The sequence below is a fragment of the Neolamprologus brichardi genome, chromosome 15 (genome assembly GCF_056152115.1).
Source record: "Neolamprologus brichardi isolate AB-2024 chromosome 15, ASM5615211v1, whole genome shotgun sequence".
NCBI classification, from domain to species: domain Eukaryota; kingdom Metazoa; phylum Chordata; class Actinopteri; order Cichliformes; family Cichlidae; genus Neolamprologus; species Neolamprologus brichardi.
In genome coordinates, this window is record NC_142118.1 from 7,413,650 (window position 1) to 7,428,416 (window position 14,767).

General features: G+C 40.0%; 2 protein-coding genes across 2 annotated transcripts; both read right to left on the reverse strand.

The window, feature by feature from the left end:
• Positions 1-952: 952 nt before the first annotated feature.
• On the reverse strand, positions 953-6,155 carry LOC102776695 (alpha-N-acetylgalactosaminidase-like). The gene is made up of 9 exons (XM_087852540.1): positions 5,942-6,155; positions 5,291-5,447; positions 4,884-5,024; positions 4,386-4,597; positions 4,199-4,293; positions 3,936-4,097; positions 3,361-3,558; positions 3,117-3,257; positions 953-1,695 (listed from the first exon to the last, which is right to left on the reverse strand). Exons 2-9 carry the CDS (start codon positions 5,443-5,445, stop codon positions 1,492-1,494), a joined length of 1,308 nt encoding a protein of 435 aa, XP_087708666.1. The 5' UTR covers positions 5,446-5,447; positions 5,942-6,155; the 3' UTR covers positions 953-1,491.
• A 1,339-nt stretch (positions 6,156-7,494) lies between these two features.
• On the reverse strand, positions 7,495-14,725 carry LOC148098389 (alpha-N-acetylgalactosaminidase-like). The gene is made up of 9 exons (XM_087852552.1): positions 14,536-14,725; positions 13,886-14,042; positions 13,238-13,378; positions 12,739-12,950; positions 12,552-12,646; positions 12,289-12,450; positions 11,641-11,838; positions 11,396-11,536; positions 7,495-8,732 (listed from the first exon to the last, which is right to left on the reverse strand). Exons 2-9 carry the CDS (start codon positions 14,038-14,040, stop codon positions 8,529-8,531), a joined length of 1,308 nt encoding a protein of 435 aa, XP_087708678.1. The 5' UTR covers positions 14,041-14,042; positions 14,536-14,725; the 3' UTR covers positions 7,495-8,528.
• Between the last annotated feature and the right edge of the window lie 42 nt (positions 14,726-14,767).

Sequence of the window (14,767 nt, forward strand, 5' to 3'; positions counted from 1 at the left end):
AATTACTTCACAAATACTTGACATTGTCTTTTTTTGTATTTCTAAAATTTAAGCCCAAAGCATCGTGCTGGGAGCTTAATTTGACTTACTACAACTGTGTTTAATTTATAAAGTGTAAAAAATACTAAGACGTAACAATGGACTTGTATTTCTTTTACTTGAGACATTTCAGGGTTTAAATTTCTTTATATTGAAAGAAAGAGAAACAATTAAAATATTTTTTTTGTTTTGCTTGTTTCTAAGTTAATGGGAAAATGGGTCAATTTTAACTCATTAATGCCCAGTGTATCATATTTAATACACAGTTTTTTATGAGGTTTTGAGATTTTAACATCATTGGGATATTTTTCCCCACTGCAAAATGTTAATGAATTGCACAATAAAGTTAAGCTTTTTTTTTTTTTTTTTTTTTTTTTAAACGCAAGAGTTAGCAATAGGGAAAAAATAAAAAGTCATATATGGAAAGTAAAACTGAATTTTTTTTTTAAACAAATATGTCAGTTGGTTCAATAAACTCTCCATTTTCCAAAAAATTGAATTTTCTGGCAATCACTTCATAGCTCAGGTTTTAAGGGGATATAAAATGATGTAAACAGCCCTGCTTTAGATAACAGTAGAGTGAAAGTGCATTCAATACCAAGAACTACTTGATGACAGGGTTTTTTTTTGTATTATAAAAAATAAATAAATAAATAAATGTTATAGAAAACAGAACTGGAACTAAACTGACCTTAAGAGATGTCACTTTGCGACAAAGAACTGGGAAGTGAAAGCTAAAAGTGAAAAACATCTTAGTACCTTTGAAAAAGCTTGTAGGAGCTGGCTGGAACCCATATTACTCATATGGATGTATAGTGCAAAAATCAAAGCACTCTGCTGCATATGTTTGTATGTACTATGTAGTTGTAGTTGTAGTATGTAGCGTGTAATCACTGAAAGGAAACCCGAAGAATTGAAATACAGTGTTTTCATTTATTTAGAGAATTTGATTGTAAATTGTTTACTTAGGTCACATAAAAACATATGAATCATTAATGAGCTTTTTTCTAAAACTTGTTTCCACTTTAGTCTTTCTGAGCTGACAAAGACTGATCTCTATTAAAAAACAAAATCTAAGACAAGTGAAGACCTCTCAGTCACAGTGCCGATCTGGGATCAGTGACTGTGCTTTGGCACATCTCAGATAAAACTTTCAAATCATCATCTCTCTTTACTGTTGAGCACAGAAACTCTTGTGGCACAGTTACTTTCAAGTGAAGATCCAGCTGGAGATCGCATCAACAAGAGCACATTTGTGCCATATACAGATGTAAAGTGGATGACCCTGAGTTTCAAGCATGTTCTTACGTGGAAGAGGCAATTGTAAAACACAGTTCAGAGCTATGCGCCTGCACCTGTGCTTAGATAGAAACAAATCATTCGATCATCGAGACATTACTACTGAGGTAAAAGACAAAAATTTAAGGATTAGAAAGTGGGGTCTGTGAGTGGTCAGAGGAAAACCCGTGGAATGGCATTTTCCTCACGATCATCATAGACACGACCATGGAGCGTGCCCCCTTGATAGAACTGGCGAAGGTTGAATTTGGCAGGTGCAGAGACGTACCACATCACCACCCCTGTGGGGTTCACTGACACTACAAATTCAGTGGAGTCTTTGAGCGATGCGGTCTCATCTGTGAAGACGTTGAAAACCTACAAAGAAGACGGGAAACAGAAGTGAATTTCTCTAGCAAGTATAAAGACAGACATCTTGCTGATAGAACACTTTTGGTCTCAGTGGGAAACCTTTGGTCAGATGTAGCTAGATTCTCATCATGTGTTACTTAAAGATCTGTTCTAAGTCCCTTGTTGTTCTCATTGTATATCCTACCACTAGGCCATATTAGTAGTGTTTGTATGCAGATGATATTCAGCTGTACCTTTCTTTTAAACCTTATGAATTGGATAAACTATCGATTCTAATGGACTGTCTTAAGGAAATTAATGGTTGGATGGCAAACAATTTTCTATCCTAAAAGACCTACAACACATATATTTCTATAAATCTGTCTCTCTTCCACAGCATGTCTTTATCCTGTTTTCCTTCTCTCACCCCAACCGTTCGCAGCAGATGGCCCCGCCCCTCCCTGAGCCTGGTTCTGCCGGAGGTTTCTTCCTGTTAAAAGGGAGTTTTTCCTTCCCGCTGTCGCCAAAGTGCTTGCTCATAGGGGGTCATATGATTGTTGGGTTTTTCTCTGTATCTATTATTGTGCGATCTACTGTACAATATAAAGCGCCTTGAGGTGACTTTTGTTGTGATTTGGCGCTATATAAATAAAATTGAATTGAATTGAATACCAACACCAGTTAAGCTCGCACAACTGCCCTGACCTGCTGCAGCAGTTGCAGCACTAGCATGAGTGACTATGCAAATTTTCTGTGCTTGCTTAGTGCAAAATAAGAACTGGAGCCAGCAGTTGTATCACATCCAGCTTGCCATCCTGACAGCTCCCTTTTGGTGTTCTCTTCCAGTATGACTCATTGGACCAGTGCCTGAGTTCCAGTGCTCCAACCATAATAACTACACCTGCTTTAAACAAGAAGCCTGACTGTCACCCAGGGCAGCTTTGATTTAATGTCACCAGCCTGCCCCCGTGATCTGTCCTTGTGTATGATGAGCTGGACTTGCAGTTGATACTTTGTTGTCGTGTAACTTGTTTTTTTTTGGTTGTCGTTTGAGACACTCGCCACACCCTGGAGACAGGGTCAGGTGTTAGCTTCCACATTTCACACCACCCCAACTGATCACAAATTAGGAGTTGCTCTACTTGGATGATTTTGGTAGGTTAGTGCAGCACATGATTTAATTTTATTCACGTAATCCTAATAAAAGACTGAGTCATGTACCGTGCTATAATGCTATAATATTTGAATAGATTTCAATCTTTTGTTTGTTTGTTTCTTGGAATTTTTTCCCCCCGTTTGTTTTCTGTAGTGCTGTTTTACGTTGTTAACCTCAAACTTCAAAAACAGGGAAGTCTGAGTCAACCTTGCTTGCTAAAATTACCCCTCTCACCCCGAGTGAACCAGGTCGAAACACGATACACATCCCTCCTAAGTCTATAAACGCATACCTTGTAGCTGCCTGCAGTGTAGTTGAGTTTGCTGAGGGAAGTCGTGTAGCGATAGGGCATGTCTGTACGACGGCTGAAGAACAATAAAGCGCTGGCATTTTTTGACAGGGGGCGCCAGAACACTTCAATGCCACTTTTCTCCTGGGAAAAGAACAAATGTGAACAATGAAACAAAAAACATTGCACAAAAGTCCACAAAAAGAGTCATTTAAAAAAGAGATGTATCTACTAAATTGTGCTTCACCTTCACAATGCGTCTTCCCTGGATACCCAGGGCATCCTGGTTGATGCTGATGGCCATTTTGTTCCGCAGGATACTCTGGGCAGCGCTGGAGATGGTGCGAAGGTCATTAGACATGAAAAGAGGAGCCGCCATGATCGCCCAGAGAGCCATCTGAGAACGAGACTGTTCCATGCTGAGGCCAAAGTCGCCAATAATCAGCTGTGAAGATGAAAAGTTTCACACCAAAGAATTAAATTGGAGGCTGTAGTCTGTAGTACATGCAATCTATCTTTCAGTATGAAGGTGTAGCTGAATATTTTGTGCACAACAAATATATATGTAGAGCACTGAAGAGGCTTAAATAAATCGTAGAGTAAGCAGAGACAGATTCTGTGGTTTGTTTTAAACAACTTCTGAAAACCCGTTTTTGTAGATGAGCTTTTGGTTTGGAATGAATCTCTGATCATATGTTAGATTTTGTGTTTGTTCATGTGTCTGTAAGTTCAAACATGTATTTGTGGCTTTTCTATTGCTTATGCTATTCCCTAAAGCACTTCACATTTGGGGAAGATATTACAAATTTCAATTAAACAAACCATATCAGGGTCGTTCCACCTTCCAGGACCTGCTGCAGGTGTCAGGACGTCCTGATTTTCAGAGAACCAGTCAACAATGTTCAGTACACTGTCCCAAGAGTCCTGGATGTCACCATAGTTACGCCACAGGTTGCAGATCTCACCCAGCTGAGTGTAATTTACCTAAAAACACGCATCAGTTTCATATAGTGAAGAAGCAAATACTTAGTATTAGAACAGGATTTGAACAAAACATCAAAAAGTATTTTGGATTTTAATTGTACCTTAGGTGGCAGCCCACCCTGGTAGGCAGGCCAGCTGCAGGAATAGCCAATGGGACGCCCTGTAGCATTTAAAGCCTTTGACATGAGAGGGTAACCTGTTCAAAACAGTGAACAGGAGATCTCAAATGAGGTCCAATCAGCAATATCTTAATATCCACACAGAAAAGGTTCAGTCTTGTGTTTTTACCCTGCTCTTGCTCCGTGGCATTAGAGTAACAGCCGTCATATTTAAACATATCCACCTCCCACTCTGCAAATGTTTGAGCGTCTAATTCGATCTTATCCAGCGGGGTACCAGGGTAGCCCCCACATGTGAGTTTGCCCATGTCCCCATAGATGCCCAGCTTTAGGCCTCTGTTATGCAAGTAGTGTGCCAGCTTTTTGATTCCTCCTGGAAACCTGAAAGAGTAATATCAAACACACACATTTTAAAAAGCCTTCAGTTTTCATTTTGTAACCACAGCATGATTTTTTTTAATCCTGTAATCCAATTTCCTTTTGCACTTTCCAGGGAAGTGAAAATTCATATTTGTGCTGACACTAAAACATACCTGCTATGAATCTCCTGAGTACTGTGTTTTGCTTTTCACATGATTGTATGACTGTCACACTACTTCACTGGCTGTAGGCCAATAACAAATATATGTTTACAAAGGTCTTTGTGCTCACGCAGCAAATACTGCACCTCTTAGGATCAGGCTGCAGCCGTCCCTGATTGTCTCTTTGTTTGGAAGACCAGCAGTCATCTATGTTCACGTAGACGTAGCCGAGTTCCTTCCAGCCATCCTCTGCAAGTCTGTCTGCCATGTCCGTGAACAGATTCTCACTGGAAGAAGGACAAAGATGTTTCATAATTGTCTCAATCGCATTCCTGTTTACACTGATACTGCATTTGAAGATAAGAGTGTAAAGAGCACTACCATATCTATTAGATATTCTGTTCAAACCAACTGCTTCTACTGGCTTTTGTTATATCCTGTTATTATATCTATATAAAACTGAGACTATACCATTATAGTTATAATACCTAAATACCTTTTAAGTTTTCAATACAATCAAGCCTGGTGGTACACATTCAAAATTTTGGCTTACCTGATGCAGTTCTTTGGGTCGTTTTCACAGTCAATATCACATCTGTATCGTTCCCATGCCAACCACCCCATGGGAGGGGTCCTCATCAGTCCATTGTCAAGGGCCAAAGTGGTCCCAGTGAGCGCAAAGGCAAAAAAGAGCACTGCAACATGCATTTCTGCAAATACAAAATTACAAGCTGAATCAGATGTCAGTGCAGTGTGTCAAAGATGAGCCAGAAGAGTACGTCCAGAAGACTAAACGGCAAAATACAGGTTCATGATTGCAGCACGTGACGAATAATCACCTGACATGGGTGTGAACGCAAAACAACCTGCTCAGTGACTTACCAGTGAAATAGACTGATTGTGTCAGATGACCAAATAAAAACCACATGCTTATATAAACGATGTTCTGCTAAATAAAAGTTAGAATATAAAAGCTGTTCGCAACACGATCGTCATTTGGTTCTTGTAAATACGCAACACTCGATCTCAAGCGAGTATTTTTTATTATAAACACTTACTTGACGGTAGCTTATTACGTATAACTAATCTGGCATAGACAACAATTATTCTAGCAATTTAAAACGCAGGGAATTTAATACACGTTTAAATGATTTAAACGAAGGGATTTGCTGAATAAATGTATGAAATGAAAAGCTGAACTCACTGAAGTCCGATCACGGCTCTTGGAAACTGAAAGCTAGAAAGAGCAAATAAGACCAAGAGCTCAGCCTCCTGCAGTCCGATTCTGTGCTCTTGTCTCTGGTCTCTCCCTCACGTCTTTAAATAAATACTGTGATAAAAGAAAATCCGCTCGGTCCTACTGTAGGGGAATATACAAAAAAGTACACATGACAAGGAAGTGGGAGCCACGTGACAAAGGAACCCTATCAGCTGACCACAAACCAGGAAGCGAGAGAAAAACCGCCGGGGAGACCGCTGATTACAGTGGTTCCCAAACTTTTTTTGCTAGGCCCCCCTTTGTTTTTCAAGGAAAATGTTCGCCCCCCCCCCCCCCCCGCGCGCGCGCGCGCTTACGCACGGACTCACGCACGCACAAACACATCCTCCAACCACCTGTATTTTGCTCCATTGCGGTTTATTTCACACCTCAAACATTTAGTAAACAATTAGGCAAATACAAGTAATCTCCAATAAATTACAGGTAGTAAAAAAATAAACTACTAACTCTTTTATGCTACGTCCACACCTACACGGGTATTTTTGAAACGCAGCTGTTTCTATGGGTTTGGACCTTTCGTCCACACATGTTTCGAATCACCGAAAACGGAGATTTATAAAAGTCCTTTTTTGCCTTTATGTGTGGAGGAGGAATACAGAGTTCGTCACCCAACGTCAAAGGTATGTGCCTTTTTTTCATGTCAGACTGTGCCCACGTTATTGTTTACATGAGATGAATTGCAGAATGGCAGATAGAGACAAAATACTGTTAATCTGACTATCTTCAGTTTTTACAGCTTACATAGACACAAGCAGTTACTGTCCCTCCCTTTAGAAAGGCAGAGGCATCACGGTGTGATTATTTTACGTGTAGTTGTTTTTTTTCCTGTGTAATAATATTCAACATTGCTGTCAATACATTTTTCAAAAAATGCCTCTCTGTGCAAAATGGGTTTAAAAAAATAAACAACTGTTGGATACTGTCGTGATTTGAACCGAGGGAACAAATCGTAGCAGGATCAGCCTGATATTATTTGTATCCCACTATAACTTTACTGTATACAGAGCTAACATCTCCAAAATGTCAGGAGTAGTTAGTCATTACAACAAGTGTTTGTGAACTAAAAATCAAGAATGTGGGATACTGTTTGTCCATGATTTGAAGAGCCCAGCCTGCTCCCAAAGCAGGGAAAACCAATTATGCAGGGGACACCTACCTTGGCACTTGTGCAGGTGAAACCAAAGGGAAGATATGCTTCACCATATTTTCTAGTCTTTGGCTTAGAATGAACTTGGTTTGGAAACATATTCAGCAATGCTTCATCTCCTGCTTTGAGTTTGTGTGGGCGCCCTGTGCTAGCAGTGTCCAAGTGTTTGGGGGTTTTTTTTCCCCCCTTTTCATACCGTGCCCCCCTTGCAATGGCTCTGCACCCACCCTAGTGGGCGGGCCCCACACTTTGGGAAGCTCTGGATTACGGTTTATTTACCTCAGTTTTGTAGCTAATTTGATCAACAACAAAAAAAACCCACCTATTCCAGTTTCGAACTGTTTATGTTTAATGAGGTGATGTTAAATGTGATCAAATCATTCATACAATGTTGTTTCATAAAAAGCTATAGATTGTAGTAGCCTTCACCTCTCATTTGGCGTTACAATCCTGTTGATGTCCATATGTGATGAACAAAATAACTACTGCTTCTTCCTTACAGCAAAAGTGTAAACATATCCACATCCAGCAGGAGGAGCACTTGGAATACAAAATTTGGAACCACAAAACCTGGATTTAGTTGCTTCAAAAGTTGCTAAAAATTCATAGATGATAAATGCTATAAGATAAAGTCTTGTGACTCTCACTTTGGTGAAAGTGCATTCAATACCAAGAACTACAAGTGTCTTGATGACAGGGGGGGTTTGTATTATATAAATAAATAAATTTTATAGAAAACAGAACTGGAACTAAACTGACCTTAAGAGAAGTCACTCTGGGACAAAGAACTGGCAAGTGAAAGCTAAGAGTGAAAAACATCTTAATCACTGAAAGGAAACCTGAAGAACTGAAATACAGCGTGTTCATTTATTTAGAGAATTTGATGATAAATAGTTTACTTTGGTCACATAAAAACATATAAATCATTGAGTTTTTTCTAAAACTTTTTTCCACATTAGTCTTTCTGAGCTGACAAAGACTGATCTCTATAGACAAGTGAAGACCTCTCAGTCACAGTGCCGATCTGGGATCAGTGACTGTGCCTTAGCACATCTCAGATAAAATTTTTAAATCATCATCTCTCTTTACTGTTGAGCACAGAAACTCTTTTGGCCCAGTTACTTTCAAGTGAAGATCCAACTGGAGATCGCATCAACAAGAGCACATTTGTGCCATATACAGATGTAAAGTGGATGACCCTGAGTTTCAAGCATGTTCTTACTTGGAAGAGGCAATTGTAAAACACAGTTCAGAGCTATGCGCCTGCACCTGTGCTTAGATAGAAACAAATCATTCGATCATCAAGACATTACTACTGAGGTAAAAGACAAAACCTAAGGATTACAAAGTTGGGTCTGTGAGTGGTCAGAGGAAAACCCGTGGAATGGCATTTTCCTCACGATCATCATAGACACGACCATGGAGCGTGCCCCCTTGATAGAACTGGCGGAGGTTGAATTTGGCAGGTGCAGAGACGTACCACATCACCACCCCTGTGGGGTTCACTGACACTACAAATTCAGTGGAGTCTTTGAGCGATGCGGTCTCATCTGTGAAGACGTTGAAAACCTACAAAGAAGACGGGAAACAGAAGTGAATTTCTCTAGCAAGTATAAAGACAGACATCTTGCTGATAGAACGCTTTTGGCCTCAGTGGGAAACCTTTGGTCAGATGTAGCTAGATTCTCATCATGTGTTACTTAAAGATCTGTTTTAAGTCCCTTGTTGTTCTCATTGTATATCCTACCACTAGGCCATATTAGTAGTAATTTTTTAAACAATTTCCTATCATCTGTATGCAGATGATATTCAGCTGTACCTTTCTTTTAAACCTTATGAATTGGATAAACTATCCATTCTAATGGACTGTCTTAAGCAATGTTCCCTCTAATTTTTCATGTGTCTGAGCGAACACACAAACTCCCTGAGCGGTCCCTTGGACCACTGTGAGCAGAACTCCAATTTTGAAAACAAAACTTTCTTTTTTTTATTTTTTTATTTATTTTCTTTTATAAAGCTCTGACTTGTATTATGAGTATGAGTCTGTGGTCTGGGAGAGAGTCCTGTAAATCTCTGTCTGCAAAATACAGTATATAATGACCAATGCTGGGCAATTAATTATATAGTTACTTCTTCAAAAAAGTAACTGAGTTTTGCAAACAAAGTTTTTTGCAGCTGTTAACCTAAAAATGCAGCCAAGGCGGTTTTTTTAAATAAACATTTCAAAATATTTACAGAACAATCAGCTGTTCTGCATCAAATTTGATGCCACACAAATTATTCGTGCCACTCCAAAACATAATTTCTGTCCACTATGAGATAAAGGAGAACAACAGCCTGATACCTGCAGGCCTGACAACAGGAGATGTATCACTCCTGTAACACCTGTAACATTCAGCAGTCGCCTCATTGTTCTGACACACACAACAAAACTATTGACTACACTACACACTAACTACACAAGATTTGCACTAAACGTTGCAAATCTCTCACATCTCAAAACACGCCGTCACTCCTAAAACTTCCCCCTTTCCTAAATGACTAAATGCCATGTTGCCATATCATTTTTTGATTGGTAACATGGTACATTTTTCCACCAATAGGAAAGGGTGGGTTTTTTTGGTTTTGTTTTTGCTCACAGGTGGAGGGTGCTTTTGAGCGTTTTCCTTATAAAACGCAGTTTTTACTGTTTCTTCCCGCAGTAAATGTAAACAACGACAGTATTCAGGAAAAAACAAAGAAAGATTGCAGATATTTTTATCATAATTCTGGTTTTACGTGGCCTATCAACACAATTTAAAAACTTGTATAAAGTCCACACTTTTTCCGTCAATTGTTCCATCTGTCCTGCTCACATCTCCCATGGTTGTACACGTTATCATTAGCGTGGCTCCACACCACATCAGCCACACCGCTTTGCTAGCTAAAACACCGCTGTCGGCACATAAGGACGCTGTCTTAGCCTGTCAATGACGTTGATTAGCTGCATATATATATATATTGGCTGGACTATGGGATAAGGTGGCATCGTTGTAATCCCATGCGGGAGCAGCCAGTCACTTACTAACACTGCAAAACAGAATTGTTAAAGTTTTAATTTCAATTCAGGTTAGATTTTTTTTTTTTTTTTTTTTTTTTTTTTTTGTGCACAATGAAGATTTTCTGTGCGCAGAGACCGTGCCAGCAGTGCACAATTGCGCACGCGCACAGCTTAGAGGGAACATTGGTCTTAAGGAAATTAATGGTTGGATGGCAAACAATTTTCTGCAGCTTAATACAGACAAGATAGATTATTTAATTCTGGCTCCAGAGAGCATTAAGCCTCAAATTAGACAATGTTTGGGATCTTTCTCATCCACTGTAAAACCTCTGAATCTTGGGTTAACTTTTTACCAATCTTTTGATGCACACATCAAGTTTTTGACCCCCTCTGTTCTTTCTTCACTTAAGAAATATCACTAAACTCAGGATTGTTGTCTCTCAGGGTGAATTGGAGAAGCTTGATACCTTCGTCTCGTCCCAATTAGCCCATTGTAATGCCCTTTTTCCTTGTCTGTCAAAGGCTTCTATAAATCGCCGTCAAGCTGTCCAAAAAGCTGCGGCAAAGCTTTACTCGCAAATTTTCTCATATAACCCCATTGCTAAAGAGTCTGCACTGGCTTCCAGTTAGTTTCAGATATTGGTTTAAAATCTTGACTCGTACTGTCATGGCCTTACGAGGAGAGGCCCCCACTTATATTGTCAAGCTACTTCACGCTAATTCTCCAAACTGGATCCTTAGGTACGCTGATAGTGGTCTACTGGGGATTCTACACCTGTCTGAAAAACATAGAGGATTATGCCTTCCAAACCTTAGCGCCAAAGCTATGGATCTCTCTCTCTCTCTTTCACTCTCTGATACGGATACTAATATTTGGTCAAATATGGGATCCATATGGACTAAGTAAACCGCTCGCTATACAAATACAGGCCATTTACCATTTAGTAAAAGACTGAGTCATGTACCGTGCTATAATGCTATAATATTTGAAAAGATTTCAATCTTTTGTTTGTTTGTTTCTTGGAATTTTTTCCCCCCGTTTGTTTTCTGTAGTGCTGTTTTACGATGTTAACCTCAAACTTCAAAAACAGGGAAGTCTGAGTCAACCTTGCTTGCCAAAATTACCCCTCTCACCCCGAGTGAACCAGGTCAAAACACGATACACATCCCTCCTAAGTCTATAAACGCATACCTTGTAGCTGCCTGAGGTGTACTTGAGTTTGCTGAGGGAAGTCTTGTAGCGATAGGGCATGTCTGTACGACGGCTGAAGAACAATAAAGCGCTGGCATTTTTTGACAGGGGGCGCCAGAACACTTCAATGCCACTTTTCTCCTGGGAGAAAGAAAAAATGTGAACAATGAAACAAAAAACATTGCACAAAAGTCCACAAAAAGAGTCATTTAAAAAAGAAATGTATCTACTAAATTGTGCTTCACCTTCACAATGCGTCTTCCCTGGATACCCAGGGCATCCTGGTTGATGCTGATGGCCATTTTGTTTCGCAGGATGCTCTGGGCACCGCTGGAGATGGTGCGGAGGTCATTAGACATGAAAAGAGGAGCTGCCATGATCGCCCAGAGAGCCATCTGAGAACGAGACTGTTCCATGCTGAGGCCAAAGTCGCCAATAATCAGCTGTGAAGATGAAAAATTTTCACACCAAAGAATTAAATTGGAGGCTGTAGTCTGTAGTACATGCAATCTATCTTTCAGTATGGAGGAGTAGCTGAATGATTTGTGCACAACAAATATATATGTAGAGCACTGAAGAGGCTTAAACAAGTCGTAGAGTAAGCAGAGACAGCAAATATAGACAAATATAAAATCCTGTTATTAACGTGGAAAGCTCTACATAGACAGGCTCCTGCTTATATAGCAGAGTTTCTGTGAATGTATCACTGTAGCCAGCCTCTCTGGTCCTCTAAACACCATCTCCACCTGCCCCTCGCTCTGATTTTTAAACCAGAGGTGATCGTGCTTGTGAGGTAATTGTGTCCAAACTGTGGAATGGCCTTCCTCAGCCTAACATGCATATAAATATGTTTATATTTGGGGGAAGATATTACAAATTTCAATTAAACAAACCATATCAGGGTCGTTCCACCTTCCGGGTCCTGCTGCAGGTGTCAGGGTGTCCTGATTTTCAAAGAACCAGTCAACAATGTTCAGTACACTGTCCCAAGAGTCCTGGATGTCACCATAGTTACGCCACAGGTTGCAGATCTCACCCAGCTGAGTGTAATTTACCTAAAAACACGCATCAGTTTCATATAGTGAAGAAGCAAATACTAAGTATTAGAACAGGATTCACACAAAACATCAAAAAGTATTTTGGATTTTAATTGTACCTTAGGTGGCAGCCCACCCTGGTAGACAGGCCAGCTGCAGGAATAGCCAATGGGACGCCCTGTAGCATTTAAAGCCTTTGACATGAGAGGGTAACCTGTTCAAAACAGTGAACAGGAGATCTCAAATGAGGTCCAATCAGCAATATCTTAATATCCACACAGAAAAGGTTCAGTCTTGTGTTTTTACCCAGCTCTTGCTCCGTGGCATTAGAGTAACAGCCGTCATATTTAAACATATCCACCTCCCACTCTGCAAATGTCTGAGCGTCTAATTCGATCTTATCCAGCGGGGTGCCAGGGTAGCCCATACATGTGAGTTTGCCCATGTCCCCATAGATGCCCAGCTTTAGGCCTCTGTTATGCAAGTAGTGTGCCAGCTTTTTGATTCCTCCTGGAAACCTGAAAGAGTAATATCAAACACACACATTTTAAAAAGCCTTCAGTTTTCATTTTGTAACCACAGCATGATTTTTTTTAAATCCTGTAATCCAATTTCCTTTTGCACTTTCCAGGGAAGTGAAAATTCATATTTGTGCTGACACTAAAACATACCTGCTATGAATCTCCTGAGTACTGTGTTTTGCTTTTCACGTGACTGTATGACTGTCACACTACTTCACTGGCTGTAGGCTAATAACAGATATATGTTTACAATGGTCTTTTTGCTCACGCAGCAAATACTGCACCTCTTAGGATCAGGCTGCAGCCGTCCCTGATTGTCTCTTTGTTTCAAAGACCAGCAGTCATCTATGTTCACGTAGACGTAGCCGAGTTCCTTCCAGCCATCCTCTGCAAGTCTGTCTGCCATGTCCGTGAACAGATTCTCACTGGAAGAAGGACAAAGATGTTTCATAATTGTCTCAATCGCATTCCTGTTTACACTGATACTGGTTCAAGATTCTTTTTGTCACATGCATAGTTATACAAGTATAACACACAGTGGAATGTAACCTGACACGCTCCTCGACATGTGCAAAAATGGGGGGGCGGGGGGGGGGGGGGGGTAGAGGAAGAACATTTTATATATATATATATATATATATATATATATATAGTATATACATTGGGTGAATGTGCAGTAGTAGCAGCATGCAGGTGACTTCAGTACATTAATAAGAATAGACATCTGAATATTTGAAGATAAGAGTGTAAAGAGCACTACCATATCTATTAGATATTCTGTTCAAACCAACTGCTTCTACTGGCTTTTGTTATATCCTGTTATTATATCTATATAAAACTGAGACTAGACCATTATAGTTATAATACCTAAATACCTTTTAAGTTTTCAATACAATAAAGCCTGGTGGTTCACATTCAAAATTTTGGCTTACCTGATGCAGTTCTTTGGGTCGTTTTCACAGTCAATATCACATCGGTATCGTTCCCATGCCAACCACCCCATGGGAGGGGTCCTCATCAGTCCATTGTCAAGGGCCAAAGTGGTCCCAGTGAGCGCAAAGGCAAAAAAGAGCACTGCAACATGCATTTCTGCAAATACAAAATTACAAGCTGAATCAGATGTCAGTGCTGTGTGTCAAAGATGAGCCAGAAGAGTACGTCCAGAAGACTAAAGGGCAAATGCAGGTTAATGATTGCAGCACCTGACAAATAATCACCTGACATGGGTGTGAACGCAAAACAACCTGCTCGGTGACTTACCAGTGAAATAAACTGATTGTGTCAGATGACCAAATAAAAACCATATGCTTATATAAACGATGTTCTGCTAAATAAAAGTTAGAATATAAAAGCTGTTCGCAACACGATCGTCATTTGGTTCTTGTAAATACGCAACACTCGATCTCAAGCGAGTATTTTGTATTATAAACACTAACTTCACGGCAGCTTATTACGTATAACTAATCTGGCATAGAACACAATTATTCTAGCAATTTAAAACGCAGGGAATTTAATACACGTTTAAATGATTTAAACGAAGGGATTTGCTGAATAAATGTATGAAATGAAAAGCTGAACTCACTGAAGTCCGATCACGGCTCTTGGAAACTGAAAGCTAGAAAGAGCAAATAAGACCAAGAGCTCAGCCTCCTGTAGTCCGATTCTGTGCTCTTATCTCTGGTCTCTCCCTCACTTCTTTAAATAGATACTGTGATAAAAGAAAACCTGCTCGGTCCTACTGTAGGGGAATATACAAAAAAGTACACATGACAAGGAAGTGAGAGCCACGTGACAAAGGAACCCTATCAGCTGAC

What these genes read in the sequence shown, in the direction of transcription:
- LOC148098389 (XM_087852552.1), bottom strand. Translation starts at nt 14,040, where the DNA reads ATGCATGTTGCAGTGCTCTTTTTTGCCTTTGCGCTCACTGGGACCACT. An exon ending in TGCCACGGAGCAAGAGCTGG is followed by an intron (nt 12,647 to 12,738) that starts GTAAAAACACAA and finishes TGTTTTGAACAG; the next exon opens with GTTACCCTCTCATGTCAAAG. An exon ending in GGTGGAACGACCCTGATATG is followed by an intron (nt 11,839 to 12,288) that starts GTTTGTTTAATT and finishes TCATCTTCACAG; the next exon opens with CTGATTATTGGCGACTTTGG.
- LOC102776695 (XM_087852540.1), bottom strand. Translation starts at nt 5,445, where the DNA reads ATGCATGTTGCAGTGCTCTTTTTTGCCTTTGCGCTCACTGGGACCACT. An exon ending in GACCCAAAGAACTGCATCAG is followed by an intron (nt 5,025 to 5,290) that starts GTAAGCCAAAAT and finishes TCCTTCTTCCAG; the next exon opens with TGAGAATCTGTTCACGGACA. An exon ending in GGTGGAACGACCCTGATATG is followed by an intron (nt 3,559 to 3,935) that starts GTTTGTTTAATT and finishes TCATCTTCACAG; the next exon opens with CTGATTATTGGCGACTTTGG.